Source organism: Leptodactylus fuscus, chromosome 3, assembly GCF_031893055.1.
Source record: "Leptodactylus fuscus isolate aLepFus1 chromosome 3, aLepFus1.hap2, whole genome shotgun sequence".
In the NCBI taxonomy this organism is placed as follows: Eukaryota; Metazoa; Chordata; class Amphibia; order Anura; family Leptodactylidae; genus Leptodactylus; species Leptodactylus fuscus.
This window is the reverse complement of record NC_134267.1, coordinates 175,197,690-175,218,817: the sequence shown is the minus strand read 5'-3', so window position 1 is coordinate 175,218,817 and position 21,128 is coordinate 175,197,690. Positions and strand designations below refer to the sequence as shown.

The window sequence follows — 21,128 nt, the reverse complement described above, 5'->3', positions numbered from 1 at the left end:
TGAAATAAATTTGCCTGCCTCAGGATGCCACTAGAGGGAGCCTTCACCATAAGGATTCATACAGCTAATTCTGGAGCAAAATAACTGAGTTCAATACAATTTTTCATGGGGGAAAAAAAAAAAGGGGAAATCACTCTATAAATTTGGCTATGATTAATGCCATCTACTTGTACATTTACAGCATAAATGTATGGTGCCGAGGTGGTACATGCACGGGAGCTGTACCTGCATCATTCTTAGTGGGTGTCAGCTATAGATTACAGGTAACCGTTGCCAAAAGGCAGGTGTTGTGTGCTGCATTTTCTGTCATCTTAACATCACGGCTCAGCTCCGGACCAGAATCAAGAGAAGCTGGGCAAGTATTGTGAACATTAAGTCAAGGGGTCTCCATTTCGACCATGCTGCAGTTGTGTTTGGCTGCATCAGAGACACCTTTGCAGTTTAATGGTCTGCATCTGTCACATACCCAGAAACCAAAATATATGTACTTATTGAATTAATTAAAAACAAGACGAGAACAAATATTATTAAACATGTAATTTAAGACCAAGTATTTATTTAATCATATGACTCCATAAAATAAACGGACAAGGGATATATTTAACACATAAAAATTGACACTTTCCAGTTCAAAAGATATTGTAATAAATTTTTCAACAAAAAATAAATGAAAATTGCTTTAGCTGTTTTGTATTTTTTTTTCCAAATTTTTGCAGAACTAAACAGATTTTCAAATAGTAACTTTGTTCTCACCATTAGCTTTTAGCAGCCGTTCCATTGTTAGCAGATTTAGACTGAATGTACAGATACACACTAAATAACACTACAGAGTAGCAATTTAAAAATAATAAATTAAAAACGCCAGAATTACCTTGAATCTGAATAGCTGAATAGGTTCCTGCTGGATATACTAGTTGTATATTTAAATAATGGGAACATGGAAAGTCAGAGATACAAGTCAGATCGAGGGGTCATCGTATGCAATTCAATTCACTTTGCTGCAGTTCTCTAGAATTAGTCACCCAAGGACATACGTGCAAGTATGTTTTTTTTTTTTTCCCTATCAGTATGTGTTTGGAGTGTGGGAGGAAATCCACACAAACACAGGGAGAACATACAAACTCCTTGCAGATCTTGTCCTTGGCAGGATTTGAACCCAGGACTCCAGCACTGCAAGGTCGCAGTACTAACCACTGAGCCACCGCGTTGCTCGGTAAGTATGAAATTTAAAGGATTTTCTAAGATTTTTATATTTAGTGACCTATCCTTAGGCCATTATTAGCAGATCAGTGGTGGTGGTGGGTCTGACTCTTCGTACCCTTAGGAAGCCTTCACACTGAGTTTACGCTCCGCTCGTTCTGAACGTAAACTCGTTCAGAATGAGCGGCGTTAAAACAGATCCCATTGATTTCTATGGCTGCCGGCATGCGTGCGCTACCCATTGAAATCAATGGAAGGCTTTTTTTTACCTATCGCTTTCAATGTGATACGCGCATATCACATCGAAAGCAATAGGTATTATAAAAAAAAAAAGAAAATTGATGTCACAATGGGTAGCGCACGTTTGCGGGCACCCATAGAAATCAATGGGATCCGTTTTAATGCCGCTCATTTTGAACGAGTTTATGTTCAGACTAAGCGGAGCGTAAATTCTGTGTGAAGGCTCCCTTACAGAAATGCAGACTGAAGAAATTATAGTGCTTAGACAATTATTGCAGCTCCTCCTTAGTAAAGTCACATTCACCACCTGCAATACCAGGCACAGCTGCTGCACAATGTTGTGCCTGGTATACAGTGAAGAGGATACAACACTTGCCCGAGCTCCACAGCACCTTTCATTAGCAGAACAGCAAGAATGCCGGGATTTGGTCCCTCACTGATCTGCTTCGCATCATAGGTGATCAATATTAAAATCCCAGAAAGCTACTTTAGGCTGAGGCATTTTACAGTACCAGCAAAGTGAGGCTGAGGGGCCACATGGTGTAAACACCAGTTTGGCCGTGGCGGAATACCATAGCATCTTACAGTCACTGCCAATTCTAGCAAATCCCATCCACATATTGCAAATACACGCAACAGAAACAATGCAATTTTGCAGTTTTGTAAATCGCAGCATGTCAATTACACCTTTTCTGTGAAAGTGCTGCGGTCGGCTACGTGGGGCCTTAGCCTGAATGAGATTCGAGTTCGTCTCATCCACACAATGCAGACAAAAAGAGCTGCGGATAAACTTCATTTTTGGAAACCGCTGAATATCAATTTTAGCTGAGGAAACGTGTTTTTCCCTAAAGATTTATGGAAAGAAAAAAACTTTTTTTTTTTTCTTCAAGCTTTAAAATGTGATCTTTAGGGCGATTTTATATTCAAGTTTAATTTTCTTACTATTGCTTAGAAAAAATAGTTCAGTGAGCCCCATAAAGGGCTCACAATGTACATTTTCCCCTATCAGTATGTCTTTTGAAGTATGGGAGGAAATCTACGCAAACACGGGGAGAACATACAAACTCCTTGCAGATGGGTTGTTTTTTTTTGTCCTTGGCAGGATACAAACCCAGGACTCCAGCACTGCAAGGCTGCAGTGCTAACCACTGAGCCACCGTGTCGCCCATCATGATTTCTTTTTAAATGAGAATTGTGCTTCTTTGAAAAACTAATTGAATTGGTCAACATTATGCTTCCAGGAGATAATTGGAGGCCTAAGGGCTAGTTCACACGTGGGCAAAGGGGAGGTTTTTGACAGCGGAATTCGCTTCAAAAACCTCTCCTTTAACATGGTGGTCTATGTAGACCACTAGCTTTTTTTTTTCCTCCTAGCGTTTTCCGCCTGAAGAAGCGACATGACCTTTCTTCAGGCGGAAAACGCCTGAAGAATTGCATAGAAGTGAATGGGAGGCGAAAACCGCGCGGTAAAAAACCGCGCGGTTTTTTTCAAAAAACCGCGCGTTTTTCGCCTGCAGTTTCTATAGCACATATAGGGAAAAAAAACCCTAGCGAAAACCGCTAGCGAAAACCGCGTCAAAAACCTCGTCAAAAACCGCATGGAATGCAAAAAACAGCGTCAAAAAAACTCCTCGAGGTTTTTTACCTCGCAGAAATAAGCTAGGCGGTTTTCACGTGTGAACTGACCCTAAGAAGGTACAGTAGAGCCCCATTGAACTGTGGAAGCTCTGAATGAACAAAAAGTGCGGTAAAGAGAGATTCATTCTTGGCATATTTTACTGCTAAATATGCTCCATGTAATGCGAAGTCCACAGCAAATCCATGCAGCAGATTCTCTATGGCTGCAAAATAGGCCTCATGAGAATCCCCCTAAGACTAGGTACACAACTGCGTCAGTCTCCAGACTCCACCAAAAATTGGTGGAGAGAAAAGTGTGGAGTATGCAGTCCGCAGGTGTCCATGGATAACAGCTGTTTTAGCGCACGGGCTCGCAGTCATTCAGGTGTCCCGGCGGACACGAACAACAAAGAGCCCAGCACAAGTGTCAACCTGCGACTTCCCTAATGTAAGTGAATGGAGTCACATTGCAACCATGATTTCAAGTAAAGTCATTGAGCAGTGTTCGAGTCACATGTCAAAACACAATCTTTGCGCAGCTCTAGCCTAGTACAAGGCTGTTAGGTGCTAAAGGGGGAAACCGCAAGGAGAGAACACACAGTATAAGTTACATATACCCAATAAACAAGTTGTTTTACAGAACAAATTATTATATATATATATATATATATATATATATATATATATATATATATATATATATATAATATATTTACCTTGTAAAGGGCAATTCACACTGCAGTGTCTGGGCCAGGAGACAAGGCCCATGGATCGCTCATATTTTGTCTGAACTGATCCCACAGAATAATAGCAATTTATGCCGTGAAGGCAAGAATGGACACAGCTCTACTGTCCTATTCTCATAGGGTACTGTCAATATAGGACAGTAAGGCTCATACTCACTGTATAATAAATCACTAAGTCCAGCTCAGACAAGCCACAGTCAGAACAGGATTGTGTTTCTTTATTTTATACAGCTGTGTGAATTGGCCCTACAGGTATGTTCACAGGCAGGATGGATTACTTCCCATTGATTTCAGTAGGAATGAGCACATATATAAAATGCACCTCAATAGGTACCATATTGTGGAAACAGGTTAGTCTCATTAATGGCGATAACCGACGCTAGGTTCACACCTGCGTTCTCCCGTCCGTTCTGAGCTTTCCGTCTTCTGCATGCCAGAAGTCGGAAAGCTCAGACCGGGTCCGGCCGTGAGCGGCGGTGAGCGTTTTAGGCTCTCCGCCGCGAAACCAGATTTTTTTTATCCAGACACAGAGTACTGCATGTCCGACTGTGTCCGGATTATAAAACCCGGTTTCGCGGCGGAGAGCGCAAAACGCTCACCGCCGCTCACCTCTCTCACCCATTCAAATGAATGGGTGAGAGAGACTCCTGCAGGTTTCCGTCTCCTGCCTCTGTTTTAGGCAGGAAACGGAAACCTGAACTACGGAGACCCGAACGCTGATGTGAACGAGCCCACACATATGTGGCAGAAATGCTTCTTCTGCAGATTCAGCATTGGATTTTTGCAATGGTTATGTACATATACTCCAACACAACAAAGTTACATGAAAAAATATATCAGTACATAATAAACCGCTGTACTGTAATGTGCTGTTCGCTTGCTACATGTCACTGATCTCTGGGACAGATCTACAGAAATAAACATATTATATAATAATTTTGCTACAAGTTTATTTTACCCATGTTCTTGGCAGCTAATAGTTCAGAAAATGCATCTTATATTCTCCATTAGAGAATCCTAAATGAAGAAAACGTTTCCCATTCAGCACACCCACTATGGAGGGCCCAGCTGGTTATGCCAAATATGAACACAAACCAACCGGTAATTTAATCAACAACTGTGTAAAACCTAATACAACATTATTGGGGGGGGGGGGGGGGGATATCATGAGAATAATTCTTAAAATGGAGTCTTGCTGTAATTTGCAGCAAATGTGTCAATCTTTGCAACACATTTGGTGCAAATTTAAGTGTAAACGTCTGTCTTGGGATGTTACTCCATCTCAATGCCACACCTCTTACTATAAATGAGACTGACAATTTATGCAACTTTTTACAATGTCACCTTTGGCAAGTCTTTTGCGCACCAGCTGGACAGGCCAACCACCTATAAAAAGTAGCACCAGCATTCCCCCATAATGTTTACATTAGGTGACACAATTGTCTGAGACTATGGACGACACCTTTTTTCTTCCTTTTGAGCTACACTTTTTTTTTATGTAGATTGTGACCCCCACACATAGAGCTCACAATGTACATTTTTCCCTATCAGTATGTCTTTTTGAAATATGGGATGGAAATCCATGCAAACACGGGGAGAACATACAAACTCCTTGCAGATGGTTTTTTGCCCTTGGCGGGATTTGAACACCAGGACTCCAGCGCTGCAGGGCTGCAGTGCTAACCACTGAGCCACCGTGTGCCCCCCCCCTCCTGAGCTACAAATTCAAACCCATAAAGTTGTCAGCTTTCAGGACTTCCCCTCAAAGCGAAAGCGTGAAGAGCCATTGCAATGTATTTCTTCCGCCATATCAGACTCAGCACAACCATGTATTATCTGGTTAGCCCATCCTCTGATAGGACATCATGTTGTACCACAATGCTCTTCAGCTGACTGCCCTACATTAGAGAAGGCCACCAAAGATTTGGTTCCATTCTAAGGCCCTATTCACACACGTGTACTTGGTGAATATTTTACATGTTTTTAAAGCCAAAGCCAGAAATAGCATATACGCACAAATAATATTAAAAACCACTACACTCTTCTGCAGCCACTTCTATTTTTTATTCAAAATAATGACTACAAGATACATAAGTGTGAATGAAGCCTTAGAATGGGTGGTCAATTCGATCCAACTGAATATCCCGAATGGTAAAATCCTCGCATAATCTGTTCAGATTATCAATGTATTCATCCATGTCATTTTATTAGACAGATGGTCACTGACGCAATTTAACAAATCTGAAGGCAAACTAGACTGATGTCTGGGATGAAACATTGCAAAACTGTGTGCTTTAATATAAAGACAAGAACAAAAATAACCAAATCTGACTCTGGCACATATAAAATTTGGTCTATACATCGCTCACAAAACATTACACAGCAATGTTCTGCACATACAAAACTTGACCCTTTTTATGACACAGACACCATGCAACATTGCGTAGGTTTCTCCCTCCAAAAGATTTTTTGACAATTTTTTTTTCTTAATATTCAAAAAAAGAGTCACTTCTTATGGGAAATAATTTAAGAAAGGAAAAAAAAATAAAAGTATTATTTAGCTCTTCAGGTAACGATTCACAGCCTTAGTCTTCACCGTATGCTCCTACATATAGTCTCTATAAAACGTTGGCAATGATTATTGGAAAAAGTGAGTTCACTTTAATAAAATATAAAATGCAGACAGCACTATTCCAAATGAGCCACATAAATATCTACCTTCTTTACAAAGAACACAGAAACAAAGATCACGGACAACAAGTGGATATGGTCACGTTGATGCCCAAGTTCCCGTTGTCGGCAAAAAGATGTGCAATCGCTGTGTCAAAAACTAAACAATCACTGTTCATGATGGCTGCCGCAACTCCATCATGGATGGATCTTGGTGTGGCTTCCCAGGTTAGGCGCCTACGGTTTCCATTTAGTTCAAGTCTGTAGGCAAAGTTTTCGGCCTGTTTTCGTGTGCCTATCAAGAGAACGATGGCAAAGAACTGCTGGTGTCCCTCGTACTTCTCTTGTTTCTCCAGCACCAACATGAAGTGGTGGCTGAAGCAGAATTGCATCATGACCCAGTCAACTGCTCCTGGCAAGTTAATATCAGTAGCGAGGAAGACTATGTCTTCTCCTTGAAGGGTGGTAATGCTTTTGTGAGCATGTGTGAGGTGGGGCATAACCGCTTCCAAAGAACCTTGCCATTTACAAGAGGCTCCAGGGCAGGGGCACGAATAGGGACGATATTCACAGACATCCTCGTGTTCAGGTTTTTCTGTGTGATGGAGAGACAGAGAGCATCCCGTAGAAGCATACTATAAGAGAAAAGAGCAAATATCAAAGTATTAATAGAATATATGGCCAGCATCATATACATAAATATTACTGTATACTGGTTACACAAAGAAAGGAAATGTCTTACTCTCGTAGTTAAAAAGTCACAGAGAACAGTCTGTTTTTAGTTCTAAAATTTCGAGCTTACAAAGGACATCATTGTGAAGCGAGGTAATCGGCCTCCATCAGGAGATGCCCTACATACTTAAAATACCTTTCCCAAGCAGACATTTACTGGAAACTGAAGAAACCAAGAGATATTTCCCTAGACATCTGCTGAAGAATTATTAGACCTGTGAAGATCTGATCATTTATACTTAAAGGGGGTGTTCAGGTTATGAGAAAAATAAGATTAGATGATATCCAGCACAGTCTCTGCTTATATACAACTGCTGCTCCATCACACGCTCCCACCACAGGGCTAACAGGCGGAGAGAGATTTTCTTTTTTTTTTTTTTTAACACTGTTTGCAACTTATTTTCTTTCTATAACCCCTTTAAAGGGATCCCATCATTAAAATTACATTTTTCTCAATCACACGTAGGAACAGCCTTAAGAAAGGCTATTCTTCTCCTACCTTTAGATGTCTTCTCCGCGCCACTGTTCGGTAGAAACCCCGGTTTTTGTCTGTATACAAATGAGTTCTCTCACAGCACTAGGGGTGTCCCCAATGCTGCGAAAGAAGTCTCCAGCGCCACCTCCATCTTCTTCAGGAAAGGCCTCTCTGCGTGTCTTCTTCCGGAGCTGGGTTTCAATTTTCTAGGCCTCGGGCACAGCAGACTGTGCATGCCCGCAGCCACAAGAAAATGGACGCTTACACCAGCTTACAGAGGCCCGAAGCCTAGAAGATTTAAACCCAGCTCAGTAAGAAGACGTGCAGAGGCCGTTCCTGAAGAAGATAGAGGCGTTGATGGAGAGTTGTCTCGCAGCATTGGGGACACCCCCAGTGCTGTTTGAGCGCTGGGGTCCGCCCCCAGTGCTGCAAGAGAACTCATTTGCATACCACCAAAAAACAGGATTTCTACCGAACAGCGACGCAGAGAAGACATCTAAAGGTAGGAGAAGAATAGCCTTTCTTAAGACTATTCCTACGTGTGATCAAGATAAAAAATGTGATTTTTAATGATAGAATCCCTTTAAGGATCAGTTCACGCAGGGGAATTTGCTGTGGATTTGGGGGTGGATTTTGCCCCCAAATCTGGAGCAGATTCCTCCTGAATCAGCCTCCTATTGTTTTCAATGGGAGGAAGATCACAGCAGAATGCAGAAACAAGAAGCGTCCTGCTCGATCTTGCCGCAGATTCCACCTGCGGGGTCCACAGCTCAAGTCTCCCTCATGATTAGGCCTATTCATCCAGGCCTAATCAGGAGCGGGATGTCTCCACAGAATGCTGATTCATTGCACGGCATCCCGTCGTGGCTAGCCTGCATGAAAATGCCAGCAGTGGAAAATGATGAGGAATTTCCTCTTCATTTTCCGTCGTGTGAGCGGACCCTAAGGTGGCCATGCCCAGTCCTCCTCATACACGTGGTGTTTTTTTTTTTTCTGAGCAGAATAAAAAAAAAAACAGGCACAAATGACAGACGATATAACACAGGACAATCAGTTGTCACCTGTCATCCGCAGACAATGTTAAAAGACGGAGCAGACACTAAATATCCGTCATACAGTAAGTCTGCTATTTTGAACAGAGCCATGAGTTCTGCACCTCAAGTTATCCGCTCCAACAAAATAACAGACACATGACGGATTTGGCAAAAACAGACAACATTGAAATGAATGGGATTTTTTTTTTTTTTTACAGATCTGTTAGCGTCCATGGTTAACATTCTCTGATGCATGCCAACAAGAGCCATACATTTATTCCTAGCATCTTAGTGTGCAAACTCTTCATATATTTATTTCTATGATCTCTCTGTATATGTATTTTACATTAATTTTAATATTTGCTATTTCTGCTATAAACATACTGCTTCTACTCCAGCTAGAAAATAAAAAATATTAATATCATATATTAATACATATTGTGTAAATAATTTGATGCAAAGCTTGTTGCATGTTCATTTTCAGAGGAATTTAGAAAAGTGTATTTTTGGCTTGGGCCTACCGCAGTTAAACGCAATGACTAAGAACTCATTGTCACTCTGAAACATGTAAAGCAGGTCTACTGCCGTGAAGTGCATTTTGTGTTTTTCATCACATTCGCAATAAAGGTATGAGTGTTAGAATCCCTTCTGGAATACTATACTATAGGTGACATCAGTAGAGTTTTGGGTCCAGGTGTATGCCACCTGCAGACAAGAAGTCCTGGGAATGGATTACTAGTCATTACAAAGCTGTGTCTTGGAAATGGCAGAAAACCCAGCGCAGAAACTGCTCTGTATAATATACTCCATAAGGCAGTGTTTCCCAAACTGTCCTCCGGGGAGCACCAAGTGCTCCGCGAACCATTTACAGGTGCTCCGCGATATGGCGATAATAAAGGGTTAACAATAAAAAAATACGTAAATGTTAAGGGTTTCAAAATTAAAATACTGGTTCAGATATACTCCTAATATTCTACCGGCGCAGCACTATGGTCTGTTTGGCGAATATACGAGGCCAGTGGATTAATGCTTCACAGTCAGACAGCACTTCCAAACTGGTCTCAGACCACCCTTTCCGTCTTCATACGCCGGTCTCGTATATTCGCCGAACAAACTGTACGTAAGGACGGAAGTACTTTAGTCATCTTTCACGCTAGTATTGTGCGGTCACTCGATCCTTGCTGTGTCACTTTAGGTTGCGCACTATTTACAGCTATTCGCCACATGTTATTCGAAAAACATTCCTAATTTGGTTGTTCAGCAATGGATCGCTGGTTGAAGACTGGATCCTTCAGAAAAGCAGTTAATACCACTGACACAGACCCTCCAGTGGGAGCAGCGGCTTCAACTGACTGCCGGGTATCCATTCCCTGTCCAGTTTCTCGGGGCAGAAGACGGAAACCTGCCGGATTGGCTAAAGCGCACATGAGCGCAGATGTGAATGCCAAGAGTGGCTTTAAAAGGAATGGGTATATATTTAAAAAAAAAAAAAAAAAACGCAGCAAAAGCAGGGAAAGTTGTATGTATTAATACGTATGAGACTTTTTCTTAAGCGTAAGTTCGGTTCCATCAAGGTAGACCTGAACAACAGCATGGCGGACTGCTAAAATTGCTGAAACACCGAGCCTTCGGAGCCCCATTGATTTTAAGGTGTCCGTCAGGTGTCTGCTGTTTATAAACAAAGCAGCAAGAAAAAGTCCACCGTTTAGGACTTTTTCCTTTGCTGAATTTTTTTTTTTTTTTTTTATAATGTAGATTGTGAACCCCACATAGAGCTCACAATGTACATTTTTCCCTATCAGTATGTCTTTTTTGGAATATGGGATGGAAATCCATGCAAACACGGGGAGAACATACAAACTGCTTACAGATGGTTTTATGCCCTTGGCGGAATTTGAACACCAGGACTCCAGCGCTGCAAGGCTGCAGTGCTAACCACTGAGCCACCGTGTGGCCCCTCTTCCTTTGCTGAATTTCGTCAGACACTGTTTTGAAGTTTCTGATGGACTTCTGGTGCACATGTGAACATAGCCTGAAAGAGACTGTAGAAAGGGGTCTATAACACCAGGGCTTCATTCACAGCCACACCATTCACTAATGTAAGGGAGACATCATAGCTGCTAGTTTCCATCCACAGCTCAGGGAAAACCGAGAGGTAGCGATGGAGTCTGCAGAGCAGAAAACTGGTGAAAAATACCACATAGAAGCCATATAGTGGACAGAAATAGTGTTACTTCTTAAGTACATACACAACAGCTCAATCCTGAAAAGACAGGTAAGCTCTGACTTTTGAGATTCCTAAATTATGAGCACCTTGTGAGTTGTCATGCTTCAAGACCAGAAAAGCAAGTTGAAGCTTTGAGGTCACTCATGGTTTCGCCTTTTTACTAAATAACTCTACAGCTTCCCCTTTACTTTAGCCACTCCCTAAGTGGCCATGCCCACGACAGCATCCTGCCTGGGAAACAGTCAGTATGTAGGCTATAATTCTGGACCGTATATGTAGAACTTACTACATCATAGTCAGTAATGATATAGTGAGCATCTGAACAGCTCTATCACTCTACGGTACTAAACTGACTATAGAAAAATGGGAACTTGCAGGACTTATTAGTACAGGCTTTTGTTTAATCATCTTTATACTTATTTATAAAGCTCCAACATATTCCGTAGCCCTTGTAAAGGCACGGTCACCACGCAGTATCCCCAGCAAGGCTCACAACCTACATTTCCCAACATCTTTGGAGTAGGTTAGGAGATCAGAGTGATTGGAGGAGACCCACACAAAAGGCCGGGAGGACATAAACTCCATGCAAAGGCTGTCCTTGGTCACATCTGAACTCATGACCCAAGAATAGTGCAAACCACTGAGCCACCATGCTGACTGTTCATAGAAGCTGCACCAGAACCTCCGACACAGATGTGAACCTAGGTGGTCCTTAAGAGGAACTTTCACCACCTCTGCTAACGCCATTAATTAGCCTATGTTAATAGGTCCCGCTGCACTGATTTCAACACAGTTGGGCGCTTTCTCTCTAGTTCCCACCATTCCCAAGCAATAAGTGCTCTTAGATCTGATGCCCGATATGCTATTTAAGCTTCGTACCATCAGGACAGTGTTCGGCAGGAGCAGGCAAGGAGTGTAATTCTAAACTCTGACATTTCTGAAACACACCCCCATCTGACACAGGCCATCTTAGGGTGCATTCACACTACAGATACGGTGACTGATTCTGAACATTAAAACACGTTCAGAATCAGCGCGTATAAAGCAGATCCCATTCATTTCAATGGGAGCCGGCATACGAGCGCTCCCCATTGAAATGAATGGGCTGCTTTTTACTCTACGAGCGCTCCCACTGAAGTGAATGGGAAGCGTTCGCGTGTATAGCTCGCCGTGTGAAGGGGCCCGGTGCTCGGCTCAGTCCGAGCCGTACACTCAAGAGCTTCCCATTCACTTCAATGGGAGCGCTCGTAAAGTAAAAAGCAGCCCATTCATTTCAATGGGGAGCGCTCGTATGCCGACTCCCATTGAAATGACTGGGACCTGCTTTATACGCGCTGATTCTGAACGTGTTTTAACGTTCAGAATCAGTCACCGTATCCGTAGTGTGAATGCACCCTTACAGAGAGAGGTAGAATATCACGCACCAAAACTAACTGCATTGCTCAGGAACAATAAGGGCTGGAGGAATAATTCCAATTGTGCTGGAATCAGTGGAATTAGCAGCGCCTATTAACAGATGCTAAGACCTGGAGTGGGTAGAGTTGGCTATCCCCCAATAGCTTGTTCTGCGGTTGGTGCCAATCAACAGACCGTTGTCATGGGCTCGTTGGTGAACGCCCTTTTCTCGTACTGAAGTGCTCTTGGGGCCCTTGCGGTAGTTGTTACAATGTTATATTTCACAGTTTTCTTTAAATATACATTTTTTTTCTTTAAAAAAATAAAAATTCCAATAAAACTTGATTAAATATAAATTACAATGCAGTTTGCACCTTGTTATAAACGCGGCTCTGTTAGTGCAGGGATAATCAAGACTGGCGTTTTTCTCCAATCTAGATAACTCATCGCCTTTGTTTTGGCAGTCTATGGTGTGCAACTTATCCCTGCCCTGCAGACGACGAGGGAATACTTCTATCTGAGTAAATCTGAAATGATCCACTATAAAGCAGTCTATATAAAGTGGGGAGGTGACTTCATGGAAAGCCAGGGCTAATTATATGTTGGTACAGTAATAGCGGCTGTGTATCCTCCCAAGCTCAGCCATGACAGCTCTGTGCACTGCTCACATTAGGCGTGTCCATGCATGACCTCAGCTGTTTATGTCAGCTGGAACATAAGGAAAATGTTGTTTCCAGAGGCACAGAGCTCAAGGCAGAAGCAGGTAGTCTATGGCATGATGTGGGTTCTGTGCACAGACACATAGGAGTATCAGAAGGATCTTGTACTTCTCACTGCTTTATTTTTATTCACCTATAAATAGGCAAGAATGTGGCAGGGTTATTTTTTTTCCTAAAAATCACACCATTTAGGGTAAGTGAAAGATGAACGCTTATAATCACAAAAATAGCCTGTTGTTCTTGGCAAGTCTGTATTTGAGGAGCCTTAAAGGAGTACTTCCATTTTACAATGCTGCAGCACAGAAATAGTATAGGACTGCAAGAGACCAACATCTGGGACCCATGATGGTGCAAAGAACATAGGGACAAACTTCTTCACAGTATGGGGGCATATGCATCCACTACCAGGCAGAGACTGGCACCACCGCTTCATCCAAGGGGGCTGTGAGGAAACAGCAGTGCTGCCACCATGACAGCTCCTTCACACCACAGCACTACATGGCCATGTGCTAGCTGCTGTATTCACAACACACAGCCCCAGAGACTTTTCATGGGGCTATTCACACAACAATCCATATGAATGATCCCCAAAAATAAAACATGGTATGTCTGACGCTGGTTTAATGGATGCCTATAAGAGTTCTCTGGAAACTGTATACCCCTGGCAATGAAAAAAAAAGTTGCATGTGACTTTTGAAAACTGGAGTAAAAAAACCCCCAAAAACCTGCCCCCACTGTCTGCATAAAAGCAGCAGAAACGTAAGGATAAGGAATTTTTATGAAAATGTCACATTTTTAGCACAGGTAGACCTAGCCTTTAACCCTTTAAAGCGGAGCAGCACCTATTCACAGGTTCTAAGAACTTGAATTGTTGGAAGTAGTGAAAGGTCCCCCTTCAGGCTGAGGTCCCACATTGCGGAATCGCAAGTTTTGTTGTTGCAGATTCCGCCTGCCTAACCCCCCGTCCCCCCAAAAAAAGTCATATGACCTTATGGGGACACTATGTAAAAAAATAATTTAAATAAATAGAAAATTAAAAAAAGGAAATAAAATGTAAAAAATACATAAAATACAATAAAACATCCTTATTATAGGTTCTAGCACAACCATCGAAGAAACCATAAAAATTTAAAATTACCGTAAGAACCGTAGGAAAAAATATTTTAAAATGTTTTTTTTGGTAGCAATTTTTGCTATTAAAAAAAAAATATTGAAAAACAGACAGGCTTTCCCTCTTCTTTAGTTTATATTATCTCGGCTATATATATATATATATATTTTTTAAACATATACAAAAATAAAAATAAATCCCTATGCGTCACTGAAAAAACCCCGCAGAAATTAGCTGAATAATGCAAATGACAAAAATGTTATAGCCCTCAAAAGCACACATTCAAATTTAAAAAAAAAAAAAAAAAAAAAAAAAAAAAAGAAGTGTATGGTCCTAGATCAGAAATTGGCCCGAATTGCAAGGGGGAAGGGCGCACTCTTTACAGCGTTCACTGTGGATGCTATTGATCATGGCATATTGATTCCATTCTTTTCTCGTACAACTAAGGGTGCTTTCACACTACAGTTACTAAATGTCCGCTGCTCATATATTGTAGGATGAGAGCAATGGACATTAATGACAGATGCAGATGGAGCCCCCTCCATCTCCATTTACCTTGATGTAAAAAAAACAAAACAAAAAATTCTTCCATCATGTTTTCTACTTTTCTGATGGAAGGAAGACGGAAAAGTTGTGCACGCAAGACTTTTTCTTCTATTACAAAAGTAAACAAACCTGACAGAAGACAGCTTCAGTCGTGTTTTTTTTTTTTTACATTACAGTCAATAAGAATGGATGCAGAATGGGCTCCGTCTATCCCACTACTTGTAGAAATGGTAGTGTGGACTTCCCCTTACTCCAGGCAAAGTTTCAGCACCAATGGTTGCCATTTTCCACAGTGCATACTGGGAGTGTTTCTTGTAAATCCAGTTTAAACTGCTACCTAATACACAATGAACCACAGGCACAAGGAGACCATAAGTGTAAGGATGTGATCCCACCCTTAGGCTACCTGGAAACTTAAGACTATAACATAAGACCAATGTCCTGCTGCTAATGCTGTTGCTTTGCTGTGAGATGAAACACAACCATATTCCCCACCATTAGTCGAGTTGTAGCAGTGTGACATTACATTCTATGTTACAGACCCACAAGTCACCATGTAGCTCTATCCTAAATCACCATCTTTACAACAGTCTCTAAAATGAATAACAATGTGAAGATCTTATACATGTATTATTACACACAAACCATATTTACCAAAATTGGACAAATCAAGCCCGTAAGAATGTCCAGTGTCTGGCAGATGCCTCTGCTATGATATAGTAGCATCTGTCACCCAAAGTTTCCCATACCTTAAAAGGGTTGTCCAGATAGCCTTTATTTTACTTTCTCCAGGTCTTTTTCGATGCTGTACCTGGGGGTCCTGAGTGAGTCCCGACCCCAGGTTTCGTGATTGGATACCTCTCCTCCCTTCTCTCAGACCTGTGTTATGGGGCTGAAAGACTACAGTAAAGTAAATTTTCATAGGACAAGTAACTAGCTGAAAAAATGGGAGAGAAGATAAGAGCGACCCAAGGTCGGATCCAGCCCAGAACCCCAGGTATAGCATAAAGATAAAAAATAAACCCTAGAAAAAGTAAAGCAAGACTCTCTGGACAAGTCATGCCCTAGCCAATGGATAGATCGGTAGTGGTCTGACCACTCAGCTCTCATTGATCAGGAGAATGTTGGGACATTCGTTCCCCGTTCTGAATAGAATGTGATCGGGCAATGCGCACCACAACAAAAATCAAAAACTAAGCTTGCATGAAAAAGAGGTCTCTTTTCTGGATATCTGTGTAAGGAATAGGGCTGCAGACTGCTGTTATGAAACGTATACCAGAGTGGGCCAGAAGAACATGCCTTAGGACTGTCATATGAATGGGGGTCTATGAATAGAACCCTTTTACTGCAAATATCCCCCTTAAAGGGAATGTCACACCATAACAATACCCTTTCAGATGATTACGTCATACATGTGATCTGCCACTTCAAACTCTGCAAGACTGACAAAGCTAGCCGAATACAGAACATGGCCATCTCCATCAGACCTACAGACTTGGAATAGAGTAGCAGTGCCCAGGCATGACCACATGGGACAAGGGGCTCCATTTCTCGTCATCAGAGGGGCCTCCAAGGGATTTGACGGTACTATTCCGTTATCGGGCCAGCAGCAGCGCATTTCAGCACCAGCTTTCGGGACAGCAGTTCAGTTCAGCAGCGGGAATTACAATGACATCCGAGGACTGCTGGCCCGATGCTTGTGCCCAGTAGCCAGTACATCAATGACCCCCCCTCCATCTCCTCCTCCTTCCAGTGCTGCCCCCCAGCTCTCCTTACATCTACCCCGTACCCTCTCCCCGCCACATGACTAAGCCGATGCTGGCCCGATGATAGAGGCCGTGCTTGTGTGTAGTAGGCAGTACATCGATCGATGCCCTCATCCTCCTCTTCCTTCCAGTGCTGCCCCCCAGCTCTTCTTACATCTGCCCCGTACCCTCTCCCTGTAATAGGCCTCACCGTAAATCTTGAGCAATGAATGCTACTAGATAGCCGCCGGACGCTGCAGAAAGTTTGTCCCTCCGGCTCGCTGTAGCTCACCGTTCCTATAGTCGGCGTGTTTCTTGTCAGGGCCTGGATTGAGCCCCGGTGTCTTTCCTTTCGGTCTCGGTACTAGCGCTGAGGTGAGGCCTAGTCGTGTGGCGGGGAGAGGGTACGGGGAAGATGTAAGGAGAGCTGGGGGGCAGCACTGGCAGGAGGAGAAGGATGGGGGAGGGGGGTCATCGATGTACTGGTTACTGGGCACAAGCATCGGGCCAGCAGTCCTCGGATGTCATTGTAATTCCCGCTGCTGAACTGCTGTCCCGAAAGCTGCTGCTGAACTGCGCTGCTGCTGGCCCGATAACGGAATAGTACCGATTTGACCTTTGTAACTCATCCTGTGGATTTTGTGTAAGAACCCCCTAAAGTCCAGCACCCCAACTCTGTAAGAGAAGAGAACTCTAAGTAACAAGACATTACCTCTATGAACAGTGGGGTCACAGGACCAGTAGTACTCACTGTGCCCCATAGAGACTGGCACATAAACAATGAGGGCATATCATGGACAAGGTTTTGGGGGCAGCACCCACCTTGCATGGAAAGAGGACAGCAGAGGCCACCTTCTCCATCGCCAGATTCCGGATACTGGGGGTGAGGGACGCCCTACACGAGGGGCAGCAGCTCAGCTTCTGGCGGCATTGGTTACACACCAGGTGCCCAGCCTGGCACTGCAGGATGGGGGGCAGGACATAGTCAAAGCATACCGGGCACTCGAACAGAGACGTCAGCTCGTGGTGCTGCTGCTGGGACACTTGTCCCGAGATCGCCGCTGCCGCCGCCGGGGACGGTGGAGGGGCGGCAGGGCCGGAGGCAGCGGAGATCGTGGTGCTGGTGACCGCAGGGGATGGGGTATGTGGCGGCGGCGGCGGTTGCTGCTTCTGTTTACCGCAGGGCTTGCTGGCACACGGTCCGGCGGAGGACGGGCGGCTCATGTCGGTGCGAATCAACCATGGAACTTGGCGGAGGCTTCAGGGACGCAGAGAGGAAACTTCCCGAGACCTGGGGGAAGGAAAGGCGGGCTCAGCAACCGCAGCGGATCCCCATCAACACACAGCAGGATCCGTCACTCGGCTCCAAAACAGTCCGCCCCCTCCAGCGCTGACAGCGGCGACACGGCGGAGACGGCCCACGGCTCTGCCTACCTTCTGGAACATTGTCACACGTCATCTCCACTGACGTAACAGCCGCCATGTGTGAGAGGCGCTGAAGGCTGGCGGGGCGTGACCAGCTGAGAGTCACATGACTAGGCGGAGGATGTGACGTCAGTGACCTGCATGACAGAGTTGGCGGAGAAACTGGACTGACGGCCTGGACTGTAGTGGCTGAGTCGTGACTCGATGGATGAGTCACATGGGATGACGTGGTCACATGACCTCACTCTGTGTTTTGTTTTTTTTCTGCCAGTCAGTACAGAGCGCAGGTTCCTGCAGCAGTGTGGACAGTGTCTGACTTCTATGCAGGATGTAGGGAGAGACTTTCTGTATGTGCTTAGGGCATTCCCTTTGCAGTAGCAATGACATGTTATACTGTAGGTCAGGACAATAATGGGGATTCCACATTATATACTCTTTGTTTCCTGGGGTGGGGTCAGAGTTTAGTTTACAGAGCGCCCCCTTAGTCTCTTAACTGCTCAGATGTTGTGGTTGTTATTGACTGTGGCAAACAAAGGGTTACCTAGCACTACAGGTGGGTGTCAGGGATGTGACACATGCATTTCCTCACAACAGGTATTCTGCATGTACATGACAAGTCAGTGAGGGTTTAATGTGTAATAGAAAAGTGGCTTTAGCTCACCATGTTACTCTAGGATCCTTCAGGGTGCACGACCAAGCCTCCGGACTTTAGAAGCATGCCAATATTGTCAAGGTAGTTGAAGAGAGGTCCGCATCACACTGTAGTTCCTTAAAAATGAGCCTTTAATTCATCTTGATTAAAATTTAGATCAGACAATACAAAAAAGTGAAAGATAGAAAAAACTTGAACAAAAAAAAAAAACACAATAAAATCGCTTACGCGTTTCGGGATAAACTATCCCTTAGTCATAGCGTGAATATCACTCTGAGCCTTCCATGGTTTATATTCCTTTTAACACACCCCTCTATCACAGTTGTATGCAATCATCCAATCCATTGATTTAACTCATGTACGATCCATTTTGTAATTCAGCCAAATAAAAGAAAAAAGGGGGATATTTTACTTTGTGAGGGGCAAGTATAATCATGTATTTCTATATACTCTATTTTGTTCTATAAACTCCATTTTTGTATATGTCATCCATTTTGTATCCTAACACACATACTATGAGATGAAGTCAATCAGAGTGTGAAGGAATGTAATCACAGACTTTCTGTAGGCTATTGTTTGTTATAAGATAAGATAATCCTTTAATAGTCCCACAATGGGGAAATCTCCAATTCTGTAGTCTAGGAAAAGTCTGGCACCCAGCATGTCATCTTATCTCTCTTGCCATGATATATACATCTGAACATAGTGTGGAGGATGTCAGCTCACATATTAAGCATTCTGTATCCTTCTTTGTTTCATGAGAAAGTCCATCCCATTCTGGAAAGTTATAATGAGATGTAGGTTACATTAGGCCTCAGCCAATAGTCATGTGCCAGGCTTCTCTTATAACTCTATAACCAATCATGTTAGGCCAATTAGAATAGTACAACCTTTCTTTGTCTATATTGTATAAAAACTACCTTTTTCCCATCATTAAATCAGATCATTTTGAATACAGCATCTGATTGCATATCTGTGTGTTCTCCGAGCGCTCGTACCCAACTTTCAAAGATTCGGATACCGATGGCATCTACCCCGGGGCATTCCCCCCGACAACTTCCATTATATTTGTGTGGTGTGTTTTTTCTTTTAATAAAAAACTTTTCATTTTACCTCTAAAGTGCTTGTTGTAACTTTAAATATTTTATCACAAAAATTGATGGTTATTCAAATATGTCTCTATCACCATATAATCTTTTGTCAGTTTGAATTAGTATATATAGGGAAAATACTGTATATCCTAGTCTGTCTTTTCATTCCATAACGGTAGTTGGTGATAGATGATATATAGTAGACTTGTGCAGATATATAGTAGAAATGTGCAGACGGGATTCAACTCATGATTGAAACCTGTTAACCAAAAACAGATGTGTAACATAATGCCACCCATGAGCTAACGCTATCTTCTGAATAAACACCCACATCAGGCTTATCTAACTTTGTAAATTCAAAAGAGTACTTTTAACTCAAGAGTTAACATACCAAAAAATTTATACGGTAGATTGCTCTATTTAAGTTACTATTCATGGGGAACATTAATTTATAACTTACCAGCCATATTTAAGGCTAGATACTATTTGTTAAACTTTGTTTATACTTGGTTCAGTTCTAAAATGAACCCCACTGGCCAATCATGAGCGGTTATTTTTGACTTTACAACCATAAAGATTAAGGCTGGATACTATATATCAAACTTTATTCATGCCGGGTTCAGTTCTTGAATGAATCCCCGCTAGCCAATCAAATACAGTCACCTGACCCACTACAGCCAATGAGAAACTACTACCCTAAAAGTAAGAGCTTTCTGAATGAATCCCCACTAGTCAGTCATATGTGGTCACGTGACCCACTGTAGCCATTAAAAAACTACTACCCTATGAATGAAAACTTCATTTATAAATGAGTTTTGTGTACCAATCATGAACAGGTCACATGACTCTACAACCAAAAGGGTATTTTTAAATTACAATTAATACCTGATACAAGCATAAACTAGAAATTGCACAGTGGATTACACGTCATATATCACCCAAGTCCAAGAAGGCTGTGGACCCTATTCAATGTAAGTAATCCATATACCAATATTACAAATGGAATATAGTGTTCCCATATATTATAGTTTACGAAAACTTGGGGTTCAAATTTCATAGTCACCGAAATAAAACTTCCTTCTATTTGTTCTACCTATCTTACTCATGTTCCAAAAACTTTATAGCTACAATAATGTAAAGTGTTCTAATTTCCAACATGCTATGAGTTCATTAACGATAAAAATATACAGAGTAAAAAAATGTAAATGTCTATTATATATAATCTATACCTGATCCAACCATTTATATAAAAAAATATAAAAAAAATTATTGAAATATTTGGTAAATAAATACCACTAAAATCAAATAATATAGAAGGGCAGATGGATATAGCCAAAAACACAAAAATTAGACACAGAAAAAGATATAGACGTTCAGATAGACTACAACCAGTATATATTGAATATAGTTATTAGAGATGAGCGAACAGTGTTCTATCGAACACATGTTCGATCGGATATCAGGCTGTTCGATGTGTTCGATTCGAATCGAACATCACGTGGC

At 42.5% G+C, this 21,128-nt stretch overlaps 1 protein-coding gene across 1 annotated transcript; it reads right to left on the bottom strand.

Annotated features, from left to right (window-relative positions):
* Positions 1-579: 579 nt before the first annotated feature.
* On the bottom strand, positions 580-17,903 carry SIAH2 (siah E3 ubiquitin protein ligase 2). The gene is made up of 2 exons (XM_075268813.1): positions 17,280-17,903; positions 580-7,108 (listed from the first exon to the last, which is right to left on the bottom strand). Exons 1-2 carry the CDS (start codon positions 17,679-17,681, stop codon positions 6,551-6,553), a joined length of 960 nt encoding a protein of 319 aa, XP_075124914.1. The 5' UTR covers positions 17,682-17,903; the 3' UTR covers positions 580-6,550.
* Positions 17,904-21,128: the final 3,225 nt, after the last annotated feature.

Coding starts and splice junctions, on each gene's coding strand:
- SIAH2 (XM_075268813.1), bottom strand. CDS start 17,681: ATGAGCCGCCCGTCCTCCGCCGGACCGTGTGCCAGCAAGCCCTGCGGT. Junction 7,109..17,279: donor CTGTCCTCTTTCCATGCAAG/GTGGGTGCTGCC, acceptor TTTCTCTTATAG/TATGCTTCTACGGGATGCTC.